The sequence below is a fragment of the Dioszegia hungarica genome, assembly GCF_025882075.1.
Source record: "Dioszegia hungarica strain PDD-24b-2 chromosome Unknown MKK02contig_8, whole genome shotgun sequence".
Classification (NCBI taxonomy): domain Eukaryota; kingdom Fungi; phylum Basidiomycota; class Tremellomycetes; order Tremellales; family Bulleribasidiaceae; genus Dioszegia; species Dioszegia hungarica.
Window position 1 is genome coordinate 3,865,732 of NW_026515770.1, and position 22,840 is coordinate 3,888,571.

Here is a 22,840-nt window from a genome sequence, read left to right on the forward strand (position 1 = left end):
GTCCGAGCCGTTCTGCTCCGCTCTACCGTATGCGGCGCTCTGCTTGCAGCTGCAGCTGACCGAGATGACCTCTCCGCCCGCCGAGCTCTTCTGGTGGAGGTCAAAAGCCAATTATAGAAGTCCGATGGGAGCTCCACCATCAAGTCCGGCCCGAAATGGCCCGAAGACGGCTTTGAGCGGTCCACGTGGGGAAAGAACGACTTTGCTGGAATCTCCGATCTGGAACGCGTCCGATCGATTTCGGTCCACCTCGCGAGGCCTTGGACGACCTGGCAGCTGATGCGAGCCACCTGGACGAGGCGGAGCCCCTGGCGCGCAATATGCTCGTACTGGCGGCTACGCGGTGACGATGGTAGTCTGAAGAGGGAGACTGAGAAGACCACAGAACCCAGCTCAGTCAGCGGAATGCCAAAGTGATCGGCGATGGTACTGCGATGGTGTCTAAGCGACTGAGGAATGCTGGCGCCCCGCTTGGTGACGACCGCGAACTTTAGCGCATGCTAGCGCAGGTCAGCAATGACCTGCATATATACCTTCCTGACTACCCCACTCATCACTCGTTAGCACTGAACTCGAGCCATAGACCCCATACCAGCACGGTAAGAAGAGGCAGCATAGCGACATCGGATCAGCACCATACCGACCCTGCGCTCGAGTCTGCACTCGGCGACACGATGGGTCTCAAGACCATCAATGACTCCCAGTTCCTCTGTCCAATCTCGGCCAAGACATCCATATTCATGATATGCGATGTTCAGAGAAGGCTGAGTGAGTACCACCCTCCCTGTCGAAGCTGCTCAAGCTGACTGGCCAGGGGATGGCATGTACGGCTTTGACGCGATGATAGCGCAGATCGACAAGATGTTGAAAGCGGCGCCGGTGAGTAGGCCTCGACAGCCTCTCGTATAGCTTAGCTGACATACAGATGGTGGGGCTCAGGACGATGGCGACGGAGCAGGTACCGAAGGGCGGATGCGAGCCGCATGGGAAGCGGGATACGACGGTTCCCGAGCTGGATTTGAGCAGTCTGCCGAAAGAGCTGAACTTGGGTACATTCAAGAAGAGCATGGTGAGTATCTCAGGATACTTCAGATACTGTGAGCTCAAGCTCCAGTTCACGATGATCTTTGACGACACCGAGGAGGTGCTTCAACGTGTCAAGCCGAAAGTTGCCATTCTGGCTGGAATGGAGGTACGTCTCACTCTGGGATTGAGCTAAATCTCAGGCCCATGTCTGTATCCTACACACCGCCCTCTCCCTCCTCCGCGCTGGAGTGGAGGTCTACGTCCTCGTAGACGCCATCACATCATCCCATCGGCAAGAGACGATGATCGCTGTCGATCGGATGCGGCAAGCAGGGGCGATCATCACCACGTCCGAAGCGATTCTGATGGAGTTTGTCGGTGAGCATATTGTTTCACCGCTGGAGCTGCAGCTGACGCGAGTAGAGGACTCTGCAGATCCGGTGTTCAAGGAGCTTTGCGATATGGTCGCGGATACGAAAAAGGCCAGCAAGAACGCGCTGGACGTCCTGCTGGAGCCACATATGCGAGGGCAGCTCTCGCGGTAAGAGCGTAGGTCAAGGAGGAGAGTATAGTCCTAATATCATCATTCTCACCATGTAGCATACATCCCATCAGTACGACGCACTAGTGGCTGACCTGAAACTCACTCGTCTGACGACTAGCTGTTTCTGGCGCATTCCCTGAGCCTCCTTCAAACGAGTTTCAGCTCGACATCCTTTGCTGCGCCACCTGGAACTCCTTTCGGCGGGCAGGAGATGGGGCTCAGGGGGAGCTGTCGCAGAGTCGAGGTGGCTAGGTGAGGACTGATCCTGCTGGGACTGTTCGACAACAACACCCACATATTCCGCCATTCACAACCAGACTACCCTCACATTCTCACCACACCACCTCACCTCCACCGCATCCGCCACCCTCAATTCACAATAGACCGCACATCTCAGCTCACACCAAACATCCGCCAGCCTTCAATCACTTCTATACCGGCCACACTGCTCTCCACACCACCTCACACACATACAACACAAGCCGTTTATCTGAGTGCACGACCGCTGAACAATGTCCACAAACGACAGCGAGATCGCTGCTTCCGCTGAGCGTCCTGAACGATCTTTCTGGAAGCCGTCGACCTGGGGCAGATCTAGCAAGTCGAGCAAGACGGACGCAAGCGCTTCGGAAACGAGTGAGTCTGCTGGACATATCGCAGCCGTAGAGTGAGCTGATCGTCGCCCTAGGTCGAAAGACGGGGAAACATTCAAGATCTCGCGATACATCTCGGTCTGGTGATACATCTCTAACTTCTGATCGTCGCTCTTCGCGCAGAACCTCCGGAAAGTCTCATTCTCGGAAGAAGCCTAGCAAGTATCACACTGACCCGTCGACGGCATCTGATCGATCGGGACCAAGCCGAAGACCCCGACGTCGTTCAAGCCGGAGTTCTCAGCCACCAGAAAGTGCTTGGACTGATGAGTCGGAATCTAACACGTCCCAGTCCATGTCCAGAGATGACCCGAAATCTAGGACTAGGACCTCGCGCACGACTAACGATACACGACCCGACGTCGCCAAGGGTTCTGAGTCTGAGAAACCATTACTTCCCCTGTCAAAGCTGCCGCTGCCACCGCAATCGTCGTTCCGGTCTAATCTGAGGAAGCCTGCGGCCAGGTTCTCCGATGTCAACTCTGGTTCCTCAAGGAGCGAGCAAACTGGACCGACCGATTCTCATGTCACCGACGATAGCGTTAGGCCGCCCGCCAGGAGAAGTGCGTTGACTGATCCTCTGCTAGGCTGTAGAGCTGCTGTTCTCATCGTATGCCATGCTGACTTGAACAGGTTCTACATTCCCCTCGTCCCAGCTACAATCGACCAAGCTCAGCATCACCGGGGACGCAGTAACGTCAGACCCCGCGTCTGGGCGATCCTATGCCTCTGACTCTGTATATGACACCGACTCTCAGAGGTCTACGGATAGGAAATCATACAGCCAGCCCGTGACCGGTACCCAAACCGAAACGACTACCCCCGACTGGATTGGGCGCAAACCATCTCCCCTTCAGTTCACCAGCGGACCGTCCCAGACCGATGCCCAGACCGATGCCCTCACTGGCACCGGGGCTACGACGCCCTACACGTATGATGAGGTCAACCGAATACATCGCTTCGATTTGGAGACACCGCCGGACGGCAAAGTGAAAGATTACACCCTCCTCGACAAGAATGGGGATCGCATATTCACGCTGCTGGTCTCATGCTACGATCGGCCAGACGGTTAGTCTAGCCATGGGTTCCCAGCTTCCATCTGTTACTGGCTCGCTGACGATGTGTGCAGGTAGCAGGGTCAAAGAAATCGAATACAATACTCATGGGTTGTAAGTCTGTTCTCTTCCAATTGCATACTCGCCCGTACTGACTGCGAAGCTCGACCGATCAGTCCCGACGGTCTCAAAACTCCCGGCCGACCTTCCGAACCGACAGTCAGGTGACGGGTCCCTCGAGTAATCCTGCCAGCACCGCGCCCGAGACCACGGCAAATACCCCCACTCCTATACACAAGAAGAAGGGGGCGAGATTCGACTCGACCGCGACCGAGATCAATACCGACGGTTCCAAACTGCCGACTAGCCTGGGCCCAGCGGGGAACTACGTGGAGACCGACCCTCGGAGGATCCGAGCCCAAGCGGATTTGTCGAAGTCACCCAGCGCGTGGCTCAAGAGTGGTATGTGCGAGACCTTGGATGAGCGCGACAAGAAGCTCCATGACTATACCGTGACGATGACGGACGCCCCTCGATGTGAGTGAACGAGAGAACTCGGATCTGGACAAGGGTCAGAGCTGAATATCCGCAGACAAATTCAGGAAATCGAACACTGACTATGATTACGATGCCGAGTCGTGCATGGCGAGATACGTCACCGATCGCCTCAGGAAACCGGACTCGACGTACCTCTCTACCAACAGGACCGCCGCCGCGACGGCGACTGCCGAGTTGGACAGTATAGCCTCGGAGTTTGCCAAGTCGCGCCGTCTCAGTCTTGACATCCAGGAGTCGGTCGATCCGTTCAGCAAGGAGACGGTAGGCCTCATCACTAGCGGGAACTCTCGGCTGCCTGCGAGGACCGATGCCTCCGGAAGAACCACATGTACCCTGGCTGAAGGTCTGGCCGGCAAGACGGACACGGAAGTCGACAGGATTATCAGCAAATCCTCCGCACGACTGATTGACTTCAGAGATATGACGCAAGGTAAGTCCTTGAGCCGGAATCTATGAGTTTGTGAGGTTGCTGACAGCTGTCCAGGTGATCCGTTACCACTTGATACCGTATCCGAAATGTGCGCTAGGTATGCCAGTGGGGTCCCGGACGAGGAAATCACTGCATGGTTCAAGTCGGACGTGGCGAGGCGTGGGAAAGAACACGCGAGGCGTTTGAAAGAAGACCACCACGCGTCAATGCTTGACAGGCAGAGGCCTGGGAACGGTACGACGACTGGTCAGAGTTCCGGGGGCGGCAGTATGCCTCACTGGCGAAGGCCCAACCGCACGGTCCAATCGACAGCTTGATGACTGGTCAGTAGATACCTTGTACGCAGAAACAACCCTGATACATCCTCTACACAAGCATAACCGTCTACTTGAGGGGAACGAATCGCGAGTCCTTCATGTTGGCACCTCGACCGTGTCCGACGGGCTTGTAGGTGATGCTGAATCGTCAGCTTGCCTCCACCTCAGCAAAAGCATGGGACTCACGAGAATTCGCCAAGGTAGTGACCAGTCATCTCAGGCCTGACTTCGACGGTAGTGAAAGTCTTTCCGTTCTGCCAGTCAGCCTGTATCCCCATACTGTCCTAGATGCTGGACTCACGTATACACCAACAACCGATCCAATCATCTCGGGGACGATAATCATATCACGCAAGTGGGTCTTGACCATTGGGGGCTTCTCGTGGGGACCGGCCGACTTCTTGGCGTTCCGGAGCTTCTTGATCAGACGCATGGGCTTGGACTTGAGTCCGCGTTGGAACCTCCGGCGAGCACGGGCGTGGACGAGCTGGGAGTCAGCGCGAGGTCGGATGGATTGACAGGTCGAGCCTTGTCTTCTCCCTGAGATGTATTATCAAGCTCTCCCGCTCTGATCGGGGTAAACCCTTCCCTTCCCGGCCTAGATCCGCAATCCTTTGCCCAGCAACCGGTCCTCCATCCACTTTCTCTTCAGTTCCGCCATATGTTCCAGCAATCGTGACGATTCGTTCTCGTCCCCTCGCCCGTCTTCCCCTATCCCTGTGCAGCCCCAGCCCCACCCAGGTCGCATGTCCCAAACGCCTAACCCCAACTCACCTCAATGAAAGCCTCATTGCTCATGTCCAAGAGCTGGTCCAGCTCGACACCACGGTACTGGTACTTCTTGAAGGATCGGGATGCCTTCTTGGCAGCTGCCTCTTCGCCGGTTGTAAAGTCCGCCTGGGTAGGTCAGCGGATGGTCTTGTGCTGGTGAAATCGCGAGCATTTCCCCATCCTCCTTGGCGATGATCCAGCGCCTATTATATCCAGACGCCTATCCCATCACTCCACCAGGCGCATGGCCAGCTTGCTTGGTGCTCCCCTCCCAGTGCAGCGTCCGCCTGAAGCTTTGTCCTGGATCCACCCCATGTCCCCTATTCCCAATCTCCGTATGTCCCTTCCCATCCGTGCAGCCGTTCCTCAGGCGTCCTATAGACTTACCATATTGCTGCTGGTTCGAATAGACGAGGAGAGCGTAGTTGGATATAGGTATAAGGTATAGACCGATGGTGAAGATGGATCGAATTCGGGATTAGGTGATTCGGCAAGGATAAAAGTTCGTATGAAGTCGGAGTAGAGGCGAGAACGGAGAATCTAGATCAGCTCCTTGTCCCTTCGATGTCGACGCAGCAATCGTAGCAGCAGTAGAGGGATAGTCACGCACAAATTTGTCTAAAGAAGGAGGTCAAGGTGGCCAGATTGTGCACAACTTGCAGCACCCACCGGCGGCGTGAGCGGAGGGAATTTGGGAGGCCACTTTCGCCACTCCCGCTTATCCCCGCGGCGTTTCCCGGCTTGACCCGTGCGTCTGTCCAGAATAAATTAGGTTGATCGATTTATCGATTATATCCTGGAGCGCACCGCGCCTGCTCTTCTGCCTTTGGCTGGACAGAGCCAACACCCTCTTCCTTCAACTATACCTCGATGCATCGTTCGGCGGTGCTCTTCCTTGGACCCCCTCAGGTCTAGGGAAGAAACGGAGCGAGGTCAGACTAGTTTTCTATATCGGGGAATCGTCCATACCATCGACCTTGCTACGCTTCGAACGGGAGCAACAAGCCGAACTACTCGCTCGAAGCTGTCGATGGAGATGGACGAACATTCTTCGAAGTCATATCATGCAGATCCATACTATGTACACTATGGGCTACAACAGGAACAGCGATGAAGGTACCCAAGATGGGAAAACGCGCAGGACCGCCAAAGCTGATTAATCAAGCTAAAGCTGATTTGATCATGGTCAATCAAGGGTCAAAGCGCTGCGAAAGTCAGCTTTCACTCCGACAGCCGCGCGACTGCGTCCTTGAGCTGACAACACTTACCTTCGCTCACTCCGACCCGTCGCCGGATAATACATCGACCACTCAAACTCCCCTCCCGCCGCTTCATCCGCTTGCGTACTCCCTCTTCCTCCCCCACCTCCACCTCCACACACAAACCGACCAGGGTTGAAGACGTGGCATCCCTCATACGTGAGTTCATACCGCTCATACTTGTCCGCGAGGACGACTGAGCTCGGCATGGGGTACAGACGAAGGGCGTGGTCATGCTCCCATAATGTAGGTCGGATGGCGAGGGGGAGGGGGGAGAGGTGTATCTGGTCTAGAACAGTCTGGACGAGCTGGGCGGTCAGCTCCTGACTAAAGATGATGCAAAGTCCGTGAACTCACGAAACGCTTCATGTTCGCTTCTTCATCTTTGACGCTGACTAGGTTCCGCATCATCCGGCCCATCAAGTCTTCTCGGCAGATGACCAGTTCCTGCCCAAAGTACCGGATCCGACATGGATTACTGACGAAGCGAGCTTTCGGTATCCGCGCTGCGAGGCGCGAGGTGAAGGTTTGAGGGAGAGGTGGACGGGGGAGGGTGGCGGAGGACCAGGGATCTAGGGGGCCGGGGACAAAGATGAAGTGAGAAGTGTGGAGTAGGGGGAGGGAGACGAGGAGGTCGGTGAGCGCATTGAAGCCGTCTAAGGGTGTCAGCTCGCCGAAGGAGATGGCATCCTTACAAGCTTACTGGTGTATCTTTTCAATCCGCCTTCGCCCTCCCAGCCCCCTTGTGAAAAGTTGCCGCACAACACGAACGCCATCGGCCGGAACTCTGCGGCGCCGGCGTATCCCTCAAACATCCTCCGTAAAGCTGGCAGTGTGCGAGGGTGGTCCAGCCAAACGTCCGAGAGTATCACAAATGATACTTGCGAGTTGGCACTGACTGTAGGAAGGTATTTCGCCTGACTGGGTCAGCTGTGATCACACGAGGTCGATATAATCATAGCTGAACTTACTTCCTCCTTGAGCGACACAGCACCTGTTCCTAAGAAGTCTACATGACCATGCAAACCCCTATACCGTCAGCTCCGGCGCCCTCGAAGGAGCGTTGTTGCTAACTGACCTCGCTACATCCCTTTTCTCACTGGGCGGGTGGCCCATAGCCAACACCCTCACATTCTCCTCAATGGTGTATTCTCCTTCAATCATGACCATGCAGCCCTCCGTGAACAGCCCTTCTCCAGGCACCTACTGAGTCAGCTCGTTGCGCCTATACAGAGTGACCAACCGGGAGCTCACCGCATCCACCATATCCAGTACCACCCTCCCTTCCCCATCTTCCAGGCACAGCCGCCCTTGCGGATCCCGACTCAGCATCCCGAAGAGCAAGAACAGCTGTCCTGCCCGACCGAGGAGGTTCCGGATGGACGTGAGCTTGAGGTATGAAGCTCGATCATGACCTCCTAGTGCTGGCGGTGTGAAGTTCTCGTTTCGCAGAATGATCTATACATAAGCTTTGTTCCTCCACACTCGGAGTATGCAGCGGTCAGCTTACCTCTTTGATGATACCCCATCTTTCGCGCAAGAAGGCAGAACGACTACTTGGTTGTCCTCCTATACTTTTCGTCTTGCTCCTATCATGTCAGCTGCTAGACCGAAGAAGGACTATATGATGCCAGAGCTTGTCACTATACAACTTACGTCGTGAAACCCCCTCGAATAGCATCGAAATGCACAGGCGGCATATCAAACGCATCAACCACCGAGAAGTGCGCCTCAATGTTAATCTCAGTCGGATCGGGCGCATCATCATCGTCAATGGCCTGAGCGTCAGAAGACGATCCGCTTCTCGCCCGAGCCCGAGCTCAAGCCCAGAAGGGCTGACGATATCTGCGCGATAGGATCAGGTGACATACCCCTAGTTGCAGGATCTCATACGCCCTTTTCAGAGCAGGAAGATTGACCAGAGATGATGATTCTTGATACATCAGCTGTCTTGCCCCACCTTACTCCGGAAAGCGGTAACAATGGTGCTCATTCCAACTCACCTTCTCCCTTGAGGTATTCCTTTGCCCAGAATTCCAAACCACTCACCCATTCAGCCTGCGGAATCTCATTCTGCCTCGTCAGCTTCCGTATTGCGCGGGTGATGGCTCAGCAGCTCACCTCCGTGAGCTCCTTCTCGATGTAAGCCAGCGCAGCCGCTGGGAGAGTGAGCGAGTGCTTCGTCGAGAACACCTAGAGTCGTCAGCTGCTTTTCTTTACATATCGCATGCAGCTTTGGTTCAGCTGGTATGACTCACCCTGACGATAGCTGCTCTCATAGCGTTGACCATGATGGGCTGATATACTGCGCTATAGCCTAGAGGAGAAGAAGATGTTGAGAATTAAGAGAAGCTCACGCTGGCAGGTCAGTCGCGTCCTGCCTCCACCGCGCGCTCTTACCGGAAGCAAATCTGGCGGGGTGGCGACTCTCGCACGTGGCCAGCGGCGATCTCCGCGTGCCTGGCCTGGCCCAGCTGGTGCTGCCAGCCAAGGAAGGTCAACTGGTACAGCGTTCCTTCCCTTGACCTCCATTCACCCTTCCTTACCTACTGCATACACACAGCTCAGCGAGCTTCAGATACTCCACTATGGCGCTCAGGAAGCTGCAGGGTCAGTTTCGCCACTGTTCACGCAGTGCGGCGGGCTCAGGAGCTGATCCACCACAGCCGAGATTGACAAGACGCTCAAGACCGTCGCGGCCGGTGTCGAGACCTTTGAGACGACATTCGACAAGCTCAATCACGCCAACAATGCGACGCAAAAGGACAAGCTGGAGAATGATCTCAAGACGCAGATCAAGAAGTTGCAGCGGATGAGAGATCAGATCAAGGCGTGGTTGGGGAGCAGCGATATAAAGGACAAGTCGGCGTTGATGGAGAATAGGAGGTTGATAGAGACGGTGAGTTGGGGTGTGATGTGTGCTTCATGTCGTATGGTCGGTGAGGGAGGGCAAGGCCGAGCTGGATAGCGGAAGAGGCGGAAGAGGTATACCTGAGGAAGGGGAGGGCGAGACGTTGTCGCCATGATGATTTGCCGGAGGGTTCCGCTGATTTCTTAGCAAATGGAGCGCTTCAAAGCCTTAGAGAAGGAAATGAAGATGAAAGCCTTCTCGAAAGAAGGACTCTCTGCGCAATCCAAACTCGACCCCCTCGAGAAGGCCAAGCGGGAAATGATCGACTGGGTCGGAACCATGACCGAGGAGCTGGCCCGCCAGATCGAGGCGACCGAGGCGGAGCTCGAGGGGATATCGACAGCCAAAAAGAAGAAGGGGAGCGGGGAGCGCGTGGGAGAGCTGGAAGAGCTGAATGAGCGGAGAAGTTGGCATGTCGGCAGATTGGAGATCGTGCAGAGGATGCTGGATAATGGGCAGTTGGGGACGGAGGAGGTGGAGACGATACAGGAGGATGTCAAGTACTTTGTCGAGACCAATGCGGTGAGTCTGACAGCATCGGAATAAGGGGTAACTCGAGCTGATCTCCAGGACGAGGACTTTGATTATGACCAAGGGCTATACGATGATCTCAACCTGCTCGACGAGGAAGACTTTGCCGGCGGAGAATTCAGCATGCAACAGGACGAGCAATCACTCGATTCTGCCTCGCTTGCCGACCCCGCCGAATCCCCAGGACTCGCCCCAGCGCCCAAAACGCCCGCCAAGGAAGAAGCGGCCAAGAAGGCTACGCCAGCGAGCAAAGCCTCGAAAGACGCGGGGGTACCGGACGATGCACCTCCAAGTCCCATCATGGCCAAGAAGGTGCCGAGTCGGAAGAGCACAATGGATAGTACCAAGGCGGAATTACCAAAGCTCGGCAAGGACGTCCCGCCTGTACCACCACTCCCGACCACGGCGGCGGCGTCTACACCTTCCAAAGCGCCATTACCGCCTATCCGGTATGCGGCTGCGGCGGCCGCGGCGGTGGCAACTGCGCCGTCCATGCTGTCCCCGACGGAGCTGGTCTCGCCCTCGAGGGGAAGGCTGGAATTACCGATGGAATCGCCGGCGCTGGTGATGGAGAAGGAGGCAGCACCTGCGGCTCCATCCATACCGGCTCCAACACCGGCCAAGACAGCACAAGCAAATGTACGTATCTCATTCCGCTTTGTGGACCAGGGCTGGGCTGATGTTTAGGGCGCCGCACCTACTTCCACCGTCCCACCCCCACCTCCCGGACTCTCCCGCTCACCTCATCCCGCTCAGACCCTCGCTCCCCCACCAGAATCCGCAAGCGCTGGCGCACCGCCTCTCCCTTCTCCTGTTGCGCCAACAGCACCCAGCCTGCCAGGCCCACCACCAGGCTACAGCGGCCACGCCGAGTCGAGCCGTGCGGGCGCTGCCGGCGGATTCAGCAGTCCCCGACCATCCCAGCAGGGCCAGGGGTCGCAGCAGCAGGGTGTGTTGGGCAGCTTGATGCAGAGCTTTGATGTTGCCAAGGAGATGTGTAAGTCTATCTTTCGGATAAGGGGGTTGTGCTGATGTGGCAGCGGAACGGAGAGGGAACGACATGTCATCATTACATCAAGCGCTCGAGGTCAGCTATCGCGACGCACCAATACAAACGGATGGAGAAGCGTAAGTCACCTCTTGGTTCTGCACTGTACCCGGCTGATCCGCAGACCACGCTATTACCTGCCCAAGAACCCTATCAAAACACCCTCCTACTACCCCCAATCACGCGCCACCGTCCTCTCTGATCGGGAAATATACAACCGGTTCGACGTCGACCAATTGTTCTTCATCTTTTACTACTACTCGGGGTCATATGAACAGTGAGTTCTTTTTACACTATCCGCCGCGATGACAGAAGCAGAGCTGATTCCACAGATGCCTCGCAGCTCAAAAGTTAAAAGAACACAACTGGCGCTTCCACAAGCAATACCTCACGTGGTTCAAGCGGGCACATAATCCGCAAGCCATTACGGATGAGTATGAGCAAGGGGGTTACTTTTACTTTGACTGGGAAAATAGCTGGTGTCAGAGGAAAAAGAGCGACTTTAGGTTTGAGTATAGGTGGTTGAGTGAGAACTGAGCAAGAAGTAGAAGAAGAAGGGGGAATGGGGGTTTATGCAGTCCGTACCAGATTCGGGAGGTGCAGGACAACGGGCAAGGGACAAGGCTGTATGGATAGCGGGACGCGGGCCATCCTTGCCTGCACCTGCACGTAACAGGGGTTGTGAGACGTCACGCGCCCATATCCGGACGCGTATACTATACCGTAAAGTGGCGAGATGCGCTTCCGACTCGAATCACACGTTGTATCTTCAGTATACACCTAACTCACCTTAACATCCGCACTGGAAACATGTCCAACTTCCCAGCAGAACGCCTTGCGACCCTGCGCTTCGGTGAATACCAGCCCCAGCGCATATTCCCCTTCCGCTACACCCATGGAACCACCGTCGAGGATGACATCTCGATCATCAATTGTATGGTGGAGGGTATCGCTCTGGCGAAGGACATCGTCTCGACCGGCCTGTCGCGCCGGACACTCGCCACGATCTGTCTGAAGCGGTGTGAGCCCGTGCGACACCGATCGGACCTCCCTCCCCGCCAAGAAGTGCTTGTCGACCCCGAAGAGACCATGCTTGCCCTGATCGACCAGTGGCTCAGGTGCGATACCTTTGTCGTCGTATTTGACGACTTGGAAGAGGGCACGTATGCTATCACGAACGTGTGCGGGGATGAAGGCGATCCTTGTCCGGTGAAGATAGAGTATTCTGTATGTTGGCTTCTCGATGGGCGCACTGTGCCATTACTGATAAATGTAGCTCGTCGAATCCGCTGCTGCGGCTCAGCGAATACTGGGTCGTGATCACCTCGCTGCGCAAGCGGCACTCCTGCACCTAGCCGTCGTGGTGGGGCACGAGCTCTGCCATGTCGCGCGTCATCAACTGGTGAGCTCGTGGATCCGGGCACCTTCATGGTCGCAGCTGACGCAGCGCAGACGCCGACATGGATGGATGATACGCCTCCTTCGATACGCACCGGATCCGGCATCACCGGCGACAGTGATGACCTAGTCATAGGCGAGTCCGGGTGGTTCTGGGAAGAAGCCGTGCTTGGTGGTAGTATATCGAGGGTTCTGGCGGTAGAGGGCGATAAGGGGTATACGGTCGACGTGGGTCTTCCAGGCAATTGTGCGTAAGCGGACCAGCTCATTCGTCATAGGGACAAGTCGATGTCCTCGTCGTACGGTTACTGGACAAGCAGCCCGTGAATGGCCAGGTCCGATACTTCGAAGTGGCGAATGAGAGGATCGGGGAGATCATCGGTCGTCAGTCACTTCGTGCTCGGTTAGGGCATAGAACTGATTTCTAGGGAAAGAAAGCCTCGATACCGTGCTCCCTTTGCGTCCCGAGCGAGCTGGTTCTATTCAAACGGGCCGGCTCAAGCACGTGAAGTGGAGGTATCCGAGCGACGGTCATGCTTCCTCCGACCCGGAGACATCGGGCTCCAGCCGTCCGGAGCGCCCCATCGAGGTACGGAAATCAACGATCCATCCCGGCTGGAAAGCCTGATATATTGGTGGGTTGATCAGGCTGTGGCGAGGGGGGAAAGTATAGTCGTTGAGTTGTTCATCCATGTAGATAGATCAGTAGAAGGTTCGTCAACCTCTTGATCCTGGTGATCAGAAAGTTATGCAATGTAGAATATAGAGTATGATAGACAAAGATAGATCCTCCTCGACATCTCCTCCTACGTAACCGTGACATTCAGCCGGATGCCCATACACGCCATCTCTGCACAAAGCTGTAAAGTCAACAATCACCCTCTTCGCCCAATCCCGGAGACTCACATATCTGAACACGTATGGCACCGCCACCACATCCATCTGCCTCTTCCCCTTACTGACCAGCCCGACCGCGACATTCGGCTTATCCTCCTCCTGCTTGACTTCCCTGCCCACCCTGACCCGCTCCTTGGCCTCGCAGATCCGGCAGTACTCGCGTCCCTCCGTTCCCGGCTCGTCATTATTCCTGAGCTCGTCGAATCCGAGGGAGATGAGCGAGCCGCACGCGCGGCAGACCCACGCAGTCGAGTAGTCGGAGCAGTTCATGAGTCGGTCTTTGAGGAGGAAGGCCGTTCCGTGTGCGAGGAGAGCGTCTCGCTCCATTTCTCCGAATCGGATACCTCCTGCCTTCTTACGTCCCTGGGAATCAGCGTGGACTTAGGAAGAGAAAGAGCGAGCTCACCTTGACGGGTTGTCTAGTCAATGGGTCAACTGGACCAGTCGTCCTGACCTGGAACTTGTCATTGACCATATGTCTCAGCCGCTGATAGTAGACTACGCCGATATAGATGTCGGCCATAAACTCCTCGCCGGTGATACCCGAGTACATGGGCTCGTTCCCGTGGTAATTGTAGCCAGCAGCGAGGAGCTGCTCGCCAAAGTACTCGGTCGGCCGATCCGCATCCGAGAATCTGATCATCAGCTCCGTCGCCACTTTGAGCTTACTTGAACGGCGTCGCATCCTGCGCGATCCCGTGCATCGCTCCCGCCTTGCCCGCCAAACTCTCGACAAACATCCCGATGGTCATTCGACTGGGGAAGGCGTGAGGGTTGATGATGACGTCCGGACTCATCCCCGATTCCGAGAATGGCATGTCGATCATCGGGAATTTCTGCGAGCAGACTCCCTTTTGACCGTGCCGAGACGAGAACTTGTCGCCGATAACGGGTGAACGGGGGATCCGGAGCTTGATGTGAATTTTACTGAGCTCGGCATCGCCCGCGTCTGACCCGAGTAGGCGGACCTCCTCGATATAGGCAGTCTCGTCCCCCTTGTACTTGTGGAACTTGGTCTTGCCAGAGACGTCGTCCGTGTACGCCGCGATGGGGTCTCCTTGCTTGACCTGTCGGCCAATAAGGGGAAGACCGTCCGTCCCGATCCATTCCCGCTGATCCGCGTCCTGCTTGACGTCCCGGCCGATCCCAAAGTGGAGCGTAGCCTTGCCGGATTTGGGCGCGCCAATGACATCTTTGAGGTCAAAGATGTCGGATTTGTAGATGGTTCCGTATCCGAAGCCACGCTCGTGTGCCGACTTGTTGAGAATCATGGCGTCCTCCATGTCGTACCCGGTGTACGAGATGACAGCGACGACAGCGTTGGTGCCGTTAGGGAAGTTGTCGAAACCGTACTTGTGGTGGAGTTTGGGTCGCACGATGGGGGTTTGACCGGACTGCAGGCGGTACTGACGTCAGCCGTGTCCAAGCGCATAATTCACCATCTTGTTGTCTGTCCGCTTGCTCAGGGCTGTAGTGGGCGTTCCCATCGACTGCTTGCCCATTTGGCACTATGGATCAGCGGGACCCTACTCGTACAGGAAAGACTTACCTGGTACATGTTTCTCGGACTTTGGTTGAAATCCGAAAAGGGCGTCATATTGGCGACGACACTCAACATGCTCGTTGGATCCAGCTCCACATGGGTACTCACACCCTTCTCCACCTCCGCCCTCGTACACGCAATATCCATATACACCTGCTCGAACGAGCCGACCGAGTCCGCCTGCCCATTCTCCAGATACGTCACTGGCCGCATCATCCTGCTCCGTCCGCCAAAGAGGTAGAGACCGGGGTACTGTCCACCCTTGGTGACCGGGACATAACCGATTTCGAGGTCGAGCGGGACTCGGGCGTCCCCGCTGGTCTTCATCCGGCGGAGGAGAAGGGCGAGGTGTTTTGATTTCTGGGGAGATGCCCAGCCGATGACGCGCCCGTCGAGCTGGATGACGACGTTATCTCGGCCATTGATGGACGAGGCGAAGATCTGGGTCATGCCGTGTGCGGAGAGCAGGGCGGGGATTTGCCTCGTGTCGAGCGCATTGACGATGAGGCGGCAGGTATGTGAAAGGTGGTTGAGAAGACCGCAGGGAGATCCGTCTGGGGTGTGGACTGGACAGAGGAAGCCTAAAGTCAGCTCAGCCGTATGTTGCACTCACCCCATGATTCCGGCAGCAACTTTCGGACAGTTGTCGTCTTCAACTCGGCAAAGAAGGCTCCTCGATGGATACACCTGAAATGACTGAGGTACCGGTAAAAGTTGAGCTTCTCGGCGACGATAGTGTAACCGGACGTTTGCTGCAGGTCGAGACCGGTTGGCGAGACGAGGTTTCCGGTGGCAAGGAAGTAGGAGAGTTTCTGGCCGATATCAAAGTTCGTTTTGGAGAGGACCGAGGAGAAGTAGCGGCCTGTCGTCAGCTCAGTTACGGTGGAAACTTACTTGATGCGAAGTCTACAGGCTTATTCTGCCGTATGTCCAGTCTGACCTGACTCTTGACCGCATCCAGCGACTCTTCCAGTCGCTCTTTGATGATCATGCCGTAGAGGAAGCCGGGAAGGAGGACTTCGTGGTGTTGAGGAGAATCGGGGTTATCGGGGCAGGCTGAGCCAGCTACCATAGCGTAGAGCTTTCGCAGCATGAATCTGGGATCAGCTCGAACCAAAGCTGAACTCACAATATCATCCTGAACTTGTCCCGCGGCGACGGCAAGTGCACCAAGACCACCTTGCTCAAGAGCGTCCCTCCCACCGCCACATTATCCCAATCCTCCGGACATCCCAGGACCACCCTAAACTTCTCTCCCAGATAGTCCAAGCACTGCTTCCCCGTGTACAATCCCCAGGTCTTCTGTCCCCGCAGCAACAGCTCCACCCTGTCCGTCAAGAACGTATTGTCGTATTCGCCCTGTACCAGCCCCTCGAAGATCTCCTTGTCTGACGCGTCGACGAGCGACTTGAGCACCAGTACGAGTGGGATCATGTACTCGACTTTGCGCCATGCGAACCGTAATGTCGCGCCGCCGGTAGCGAGGTAGTGAATGGTGTTGGTTGCGGCTGACTGATCCGGGCGTACACAGCGGATTTGGCAGCCGTAAGGGGTGTAGCCGACGCCTCGCTTGGCAAAGGAAGGACGGTAGAGGTTGATGGGGTGATGTCTGCGGGGGAGGACGAGGTAGCGAACGATCTTTTCGTTTCCGTTGACGATAAAATAGCCGCCGAAGGAGGTGGACTCTTCGCCCTTGGCGACCATCTGCGCCGAGGACATGTTTTGGAGACTGCAGCGGGAGGACTGAGATCAGCTCAGCCAGAGTGGAGACTCACCCTGACCATGACAGGTAGTAGTCCGCAATCCCGAACCTCCTCGTACTCCTTCACCGCGCCATCATCCCCTTGCACCTTCCACTTGATGAGAACGGTGAGCTTGGCTCGGTAGGTCGTCAACCGCTCCCTAGCTTCGGAGGGGAAGAGCTTGCGTTGGATGGCCGTCTTGTCCTTCTCGGACAGTAATGGTTTGGACAGAGTGACCCTTTCTATCTTATCTTCTGATGAGCTCAGCTCCATCACAGGAACGTACAGGTTATCTTGTTCCCCCACGGCTTCCTATCTGTCACTTGCCCATCAAACACCACCTTCTCCCCAATATCTTCCACGCCCATCTGCAACAGTCCCTTCCCGTCCGCTCCATCCTCTACCAGAGCGTTGAAACTCTCGAGATGCGGCGCCACGAGCTCATCCAACGCTGGAACGTCCGAAGCGGATACAGGCGGGTGCCGGAACTGGCGCTCTCGGGCGAGGGTACCGAATGTTGTCTTGTCCTTGTATGGTGCGGACGATGAAGCTGTGGAGGGGGAGAGGGGGTCGAATGTGTGGGTAGCCATGTTGGCTTAGGTGATGAGTATAGTATAGTAACGGTGAGATGGTCAAGCTGTCCTGGTGGTTTGAACTTTTTACCCTCACGCCTATTCCCGGGGTTACGGTAGGCGTCACCTTCCCCAACGCGCGCCGGACGTTGCGCCTATTTAACGCGCTTGACTTCCTTTCTGCGCAGCTGCCTCCGAGCCAAACAAGCATGCTGCATCACTCAACCTTCCCTGTACATCATATCTCTGCATCTCTTCTTCTCATCAGACTGCACAGCCTACACGAGAGGCTATAAGGCCCTCCGCCTCATCGCTTGCTAGTGACTCGTAGCCGAGAAGCTGTTTACGCGTGCGCTCACACGTAAAGCTTCGACACAAACGCACAGACCTCGACTTTTCCATTTTCGCCGCTAGGCAGCATGGCGCCTCTCTCGTCCCCTTACAAGCTCGGGCAGCCCAGTAGACATCGCTCTGCTTCACCCTTACCTCCTCCGCCCGCTCCGCCCCCCAAAGCTATCGACCTGAACAGCTCGACTCGGTCGACCGACCAAGCATCAGGACAAAAGATCACGCGCAGGGCGTTCATATGCGATGTCGTCGTGGAGCACGAGGGCGAGGGTGCGTCTTCTGATCGCGCGGACAGAGTCTTGCTGATGGACAGAAACGGCCAATCTCCTCTCGCACCTCGGCAGACCGCTCGTACCTCCCTCAACCCTCCCATCGGTCGTCATCAACCGACCGACAACTCCATCCCGCGCTGCCTCGGATGACGAGGATGAAGGAGGACCTTCGCGCGCTTGGTCCCCAAAGAAGCGGGAAGACGCGGCTAGGCAGCTCAATTCGCTCGTGGAAGAGCTAGTCCGGACAGAGAGAAGCTATCTTTCCCGGATCAAAGCGCTGAAAGCTGTACGTTTCCCTTCTTGACATACCGATTCCAGACTGATGATCTAGTCCTACGCGGACCCACTTCGCTCTTTCGCCAAAGACAAGCATACTCAGATCATCCCACTATACGAAGCAAAGAACCTCTTTGCAAACATAGACCAGGTTGTTCCTGCTTCTCAGGCGTTCCTGGCGGATCTGGAGGATATCTGGGAGAGCGGGCGTGGGGTGGATCACGTCGGAGATATCTGCTTGAGACATGTGAGCTACGGGTCGACGATGCGTCCTGGCCACAGCTGATATTTCAGCTGAAAGACCTCGCGACATTCGCACCATATCGGACGTACCTAAGCAAGCAGGATGAGGTGCACAAGCTCTTCCAAGAGGCGCTGAAAAAGTACTCTGGGTTCTGTAGCTTCATCGATGTGAGTATCGACATTCCTCTTTTCTGTGCACTCATTCTGACGAGCAGAGCACAAAGTATCAGACTACAGGGATAGGCAACATCGGTCTGCGAGAGCTCTTGATGGAACCGGTCCAGCGGATACCCCGATACACCCTGCTTTGGCAAAGTAAGCTGCGAGTTTCCGCTGTCGAACGGTCTGAGCTTACGCCACAGCGATGATTAAAGCAATGCCTCCTATGGCACCGCAACGGAGCAAATTGACTGAAGCTGTCGATATTGCCTCGAGAATAGCCAAGTGTGAGCCGGACGCGCAGATCGTCCGCGCGACGGTCATGTACTGCCTGCAGCGGAATGTGGAGGACTTTCCGGTCAGTTACACCAGACGCCGTCATTGGCGCATCAGCTGACCCCTAGGCCGACCTCTTCAGCAACAAGCGAGACTACCTCGACTCGCTCGATGTCGACGATGTCCCGGTCGACTTCATGTCTCCCTCCAACTCGCACACCTCCCGTCCCATGTCGAGCTTCTCCACCGCATCCGCCTCGACACCCTCCCTCGCTTCGATCGGCTCGAGCGTAACCAGCTCCCAGCTTCCCACTTCGCCGACGGGCTATTCCAATTCATCGCTCTCGACTCTACACTGCACACTCTTCCTCTTCAATGACAAGCTCATCATTGTCAAGCGGCAGTCGGCGGCGGTGTCGGGTCGGAAAGTGACCGGACTGGACGATGTGACGCGGCTGGTCAAGAGTGGAGGAGGGGTAGCAGTGATGGACAAGGGCGGAGCAAAGAAGGACAAGTTGAGCTATAGGGGGATTGTGGATATTTTGGATGTCATCGCCTCAGATACGGGGAACGGCGGTAAGCTTTCTGAACCTTAGTTGATGGCACAAGCTGACTATCCAGACTTCCACCTCTTTTTTGAGCGCCCCCCAACAGACCAGACTGACCGCTGGTCTGCCCGCCCATTTCGTTCTTACACTGCCGTCCACCCACCCTACTCGTCTTCCCTCGACAGCGTCGCCATCCGCAAAGACAAGGCTCGCTTCGTTCACAATCTCTGGGCAGCCCAGACCGTTGCTCGTGCCAAACTGCTGCCGAAGGAGATTGAGCCCCCGCGACCTATGGTCAGCGAGTACGAGGTCGGATTGGAGGGAGCTGGGGAGATCTTTGGGCGGGCGAAATGCTACTGGAGCGTCTGGGACAAGAAGGGCTGGAGCGTTGTTGGGAAGAGGGTGAGCTATCTACTTCTGCTGCAGGTTCTAGAGCTGACTTCTAGGCCAAGGTTGTCATCCACATCGACGAGGGGGGATCGGCGGATGATCTAGTCCTTTCCGAGGAGACTGGACCGTGTATGCTCATCCGGGTTCAACCCCTTCCTGGCGGATTGTGCAGGTTGTCATACGCTACTCTGGCGGACGAGGGGGATGAGCGGGAGGTGATCAGCATGAACGATGCCACGGATAAGATTGCTACAATCAGTAAGCCAGCTACAGTACCCAGACTCCCGAGGGCATAAGCTGACCTCCAGTCCACCGCTATGGCATCTTCAAGTTCCGCACGTCGAATGCCTCGGCCCCGAACACACCCTCGTCCTCTTCGCACCGGCTCCGACCGAGCATGCTCAACCTGGACGCAATCTCGCGCAATCTCTTCGGTGCCGCCCCCTCGATCCGCTCGCAGAGCTCGAGCGTTGATGCTTTCGGTACCACCGCGTCTAAGCGATCCAGCGGTCTATCCCGGTCAACCACATCCGCATCCCGAATCTCCACGTCGAGCGATGAACGCACCAAGCGTCTCTCTCGCCTCTCGTCGTCCTCCGCCTCGGACCGGGAAGAGGCCGACGAAGAGCTGGATCAAACGGCGCCGATGAAGCAGCGCAGCCCGTACAAGGCCAAGTCGACCGATGCGGGGATGGCGCAGTCCGAGGTGGACCTTAATGAGCGCCTGCAGCTTGCCAGGAAGAATAGCAAGTCTATGGCTGCGCTCAGTCCGAGGCCTAGTCGGCGGATGGACACGAGGAGTCATGGGGAGCTTCGAAGAGGCGGGAGTGAGGAGCCGCAGGGGGTTCCGGGGATGTCGACGGCGGATACTATATTGGCGAATCGTAAGTCCGTAATATTTGGTGGAGGGCGACGCTGACGAGCAGTACCGTTGGCAAGTACGCATACTCTCAGTATGTCTACGACTTCGCCTACGATGTTTACCACTGCTCCTCTTCGGGTTCGAAACAAGTCCCCATCACCGACTCGACCGCTCAATGCAAATCCTCTCCCCCAGCTGCCTCAGCTCCCGACTCAGTCACCCTTCACGCTCCGCCGGCCAGCACCCAGCCTCGAGATTTCGGGACTGGGCTTCGCTGCCTCTCCTCCCCCTATGGAGTACACCGTTTCCGGGCCGTCAACACCGACGCCACTCTCGCCTCGGCTGGGTCTGATGGGCCCCCGCTCGCCCACCATGACCGCACCCCGCTCACCCCTGCTCAACAGCTACACTGCGCCCAAATCTCCCCTCCTCTCGCCAGTTCCTCAAGGTCCGCGCTCACCCGGTCCTCGACCGCTCCCGGCTCCCCCTGGGATCGGTTCGGCGCATACCAAGCTACGCGTCGTGTCCGGTTCAGGCCGTCGAGTGTCCGCAGGACGCGAGACTGTCCCTCTTCGTGACTCGGCCTCGGCTAAGCCTGACGGTCCCGACCAGTCCACACCTACCGCCACGCCCATCATGCTCGCCAAGCGTCAACACTCGGAAGACCACCTCACCCCTCGAAAACGCTCACTCACGCGCTCCCCGCTCGAGCCCATCCCGTCCGCTGCGGATATCGCGGACCTGCCTGACCCGCTCCGCGTACCTTCTTCGCTAGGCCGGAAGCCGAAGTCACCCTTACCGGGTCTGGGTATCGGTCTTGGTTCGGCGCCGCGCTCAGGCAATAGGACGCCCAGCGGGAATAGGACGCCGAGGAAGGGGTCGGGAGCGCACCTCACGCCGACGCTCCATACTGTCCGAAGGGCGTCTGGGGCGAGTATGAATGGCTCGGTCAATTCGACGGGGACGGCGGGGACGGAGGATATCGAGATGGCGGATCATACAGATGTTCTCGCGGCATTAGATGCGGGCGTGCAGCGGGTAAGCCTAGAATCAGCTTGAGAATCTGCCGAGGCGGAGCAAAGCTGATATCGATAGGTGACCGAGTCCAAGGCGGCGGCGAAGCGGCTGAGGCTGGATGTTGTTGCGCTGAAGAAGCAGCTCGCTAGGGATGGAGCGAGGGATGTGAGGTCAGGCGGAGGAGGTGGGAATCAGGGATCCATGCCTCGCAGCCCCCAGCGGAGGAACATGAACGTGAGTCCCTTCAGCTCGGGCATAGATCCGTTTGCAGGACAATTGAGCATTAGCTGATGCTTCCAGCGCCTGCTCGATCTGGACGGGATGTCAGACTATGGCGCCCCTCTTGCCCAGAACACCCGACATACCAATACCGCCGTCATTGCTGCCAAGCACGATTTGGAGAATACAGTGGCGGAAGAGCGGCTGAGGGGGATGGTGGCTGTTGCTGAGAGGCTGGAGGGGGGTTTGAAGGCTGCTTTGGGGGATCTGGAAGTGTGTAGGGGGCTGATTGGGGGACTGATGACTGGATTGGAGCAGGTGAGTTATCGAGAGCACTGAAGCCTCAGGTTTAGCTGACGGGATGTAGAAGAACGGAGAGTTGGAGGGTATGGCCGCTCAGGTCACTCGAGCGAAGGAGCAACAGGAACTCCTGAGGCAGCAGTTGGGTGATGCGCAGATTGAGGTGGATACGATTTACGAAGTGAGCTACGTCGGCTTGACCAGTCGAAGAGAAAGCTGACCATCAGGCATTCAATACCGAGCTCGATGGCATGTTCAATGATGCCCAGCTCCCACCGACCGAGGCGTTCGCGGCGCTCCGGCAGGATCTGCAGAGCACCAAGACGGAGCGGAATGAGTTGCGGTTGGAGAATACGCGGTTGAGGCGGGAATTGGAAGAGGCCAACTTGAAGCGGGAACAGTGAGTTACGCAGCGCCGAGACTCGCAGACTTGTAGCTGACTGGTCAGGTGGGCCAAGATTCTGCGGGACCATGGAGTGATCCACTAGGCGCCTGGTGTGCAGTGCGGGTATACTAGCGTTGTTGTACCCAGATATACGAAATGCACGAGATGAGAAGTCCAATCGGAGTACGGACCGACTGTCGGCTGTGAAGCGTGGGCTCTCCCGGGGGTCTTGAATCAACTTGACTACTTTACACAGCGGCATGTGTTGCATGATTGATCTGGCCGCCTAT

The 22,840-nt window shown here is 56.6% G+C and overlaps 8 protein-coding genes across 8 annotated transcripts; 5 read left to right on the forward strand and 3 right to left on the reverse strand.

Annotated features, from left to right (window-relative positions):
• Positions 1 to 674: 674 nt before the first annotated feature.
• On the forward strand, positions 675 to 1,571 carry MKK02DRAFT_45215 (Isochorismatase-like protein; the record flags this gene model as incomplete). The annotated part of the gene is made up of 6 exons (XM_053093292.1): positions 675 to 768; positions 815 to 879; positions 926 to 1,069; positions 1,115 to 1,192; positions 1,227 to 1,404; positions 1,450 to 1,571. 6 exons carry the CDS (start codon positions 675 to 677, stop codon positions 1,569 to 1,571), a joined length of 681 nt encoding a protein of 226 aa, XP_052946288.1.
• Positions 1,572 to 2,082: 511 nt separating this feature from the next.
• MKK02DRAFT_45216 (uncharacterized protein) lies at positions 2,083 to 4,597 on the forward strand (the record flags this gene model as incomplete). The annotated part of the gene is made up of 6 exons (XM_053093293.1): positions 2,083 to 2,206; positions 2,857 to 3,291; positions 3,353 to 3,392; positions 3,442 to 3,815; positions 3,871 to 4,266; positions 4,488 to 4,597. 6 exons carry the CDS (start codon positions 2,083 to 2,085, stop codon positions 4,595 to 4,597), a joined length of 1,479 nt encoding a protein of 492 aa, XP_052946289.1.
• A 53-nt stretch (positions 4,598 to 4,650) lies between these two features.
• MKK02DRAFT_26920 (40S ribosomal protein S15) lies at positions 4,651 to 5,477 on the reverse strand (the record flags this gene model as incomplete). Its single annotated transcript, XM_053087274.1, has 4 exons — positions 4,651 to 4,723; positions 4,770 to 4,837; positions 4,885 to 5,070; positions 5,358 to 5,477. Coding segments are annotated over 4 exons (447 nt in total), but the record flags the coding sequence as incomplete, so codon positions are not given.
• A 1,063-nt stretch (positions 5,478 to 6,540) lies between these two features.
• Positions 6,541 to 8,904, reverse strand: MKK02DRAFT_37178 (DNA polymerase alpha/epsilon subunit B-domain-containing protein; the record flags this gene model as incomplete). The annotated part of the gene is made up of 14 exons (XM_053089583.1): positions 6,541 to 6,559; positions 6,623 to 6,683; positions 6,720 to 6,936; positions 6,971 to 7,269; positions 7,317 to 7,530; positions 7,585 to 7,642; positions 7,692 to 7,816; positions 7,868 to 8,071; positions 8,124 to 8,202; positions 8,270 to 8,391; positions 8,485 to 8,546; positions 8,617 to 8,686; positions 8,735 to 8,806; positions 8,872 to 8,904. The coding sequence occupies 14 exons, from the start codon at positions 8,902 to 8,904 to the stop codon at positions 6,541 to 6,543; spliced, it is 1,635 nt and encodes a 544-aa protein (XP_052946291.1).
• A 297-nt stretch (positions 8,905 to 9,201) lies between these two features.
• On the forward strand, positions 9,202 to 11,640 carry MKK02DRAFT_45218 (Not1 N-terminal domain, CCR4-Not complex component-domain-containing protein; the record flags this gene model as incomplete). Its single annotated transcript, XM_053093294.1, has 8 exons — positions 9,202 to 9,223; positions 9,280 to 9,512; positions 9,672 to 10,046; positions 10,095 to 10,694; positions 10,743 to 11,052; positions 11,096 to 11,183; positions 11,228 to 11,380; positions 11,436 to 11,640. 8 exons carry the CDS (start codon positions 9,202 to 9,204, stop codon positions 11,638 to 11,640), a joined length of 1,986 nt encoding a protein of 661 aa, XP_052946292.1.
• A 273-nt stretch (positions 11,641 to 11,913) lies between these two features.
• On the forward strand, positions 11,914 to 13,129 carry MKK02DRAFT_45219 (uncharacterized protein; the record flags this gene model as incomplete). Its single annotated transcript, XM_053093295.1, has 5 exons — positions 11,914 to 12,330; positions 12,380 to 12,505; positions 12,556 to 12,729; positions 12,780 to 12,885; positions 12,930 to 13,129. 5 exons carry the CDS (start codon positions 11,914 to 11,916, stop codon positions 13,127 to 13,129), a joined length of 1,023 nt encoding a protein of 340 aa, XP_052946293.1.
• Positions 13,130 to 13,307: 178 nt separating this feature from the next.
• On the reverse strand, positions 13,308 to 17,273 carry MKK02DRAFT_27385 (DNA-directed RNA polymerase i polypeptide 2; the record flags this gene model as incomplete). The annotated part of the gene is made up of 11 exons (XM_053087337.1): positions 13,308 to 13,361; positions 13,408 to 13,761; positions 13,805 to 14,033; positions 14,068 to 14,804; positions 14,838 to 14,906; positions 14,948 to 15,522; positions 15,555 to 15,803; positions 15,836 to 16,038; positions 16,071 to 16,684; positions 16,717 to 16,934; positions 16,970 to 17,273. 11 exons carry the CDS (start codon positions 17,271 to 17,273, stop codon positions 13,308 to 13,310), a joined length of 3,606 nt encoding a protein of 1,201 aa, XP_052946294.1.
• Positions 17,274 to 17,674: 401 nt separating this feature from the next.
• Positions 17,675 to 22,653, forward strand: MKK02DRAFT_26333 (uncharacterized protein; the record flags this gene model as incomplete). The annotated part of the gene is made up of 17 exons (XM_053087174.1): positions 17,675 to 17,873; positions 17,917 to 18,161; positions 18,207 to 18,398; positions 18,446 to 18,562; positions 18,610 to 18,709; positions 18,757 to 18,911; positions 18,958 to 19,405; positions 19,451 to 19,779; positions 19,824 to 20,025; positions 20,076 to 20,594; positions 20,694 to 21,437; positions 21,516 to 21,667; positions 21,725 to 21,880; positions 21,947 to 22,183; positions 22,233 to 22,346; positions 22,393 to 22,565; positions 22,614 to 22,653. The coding sequence occupies 17 exons, from the start codon at positions 17,675 to 17,677 to the stop codon at positions 22,651 to 22,653; spliced, it is 4,122 nt and encodes a 1,373-aa protein (XP_052946295.1).
• Positions 22,654 to 22,840: the final 187 nt, after the last annotated feature.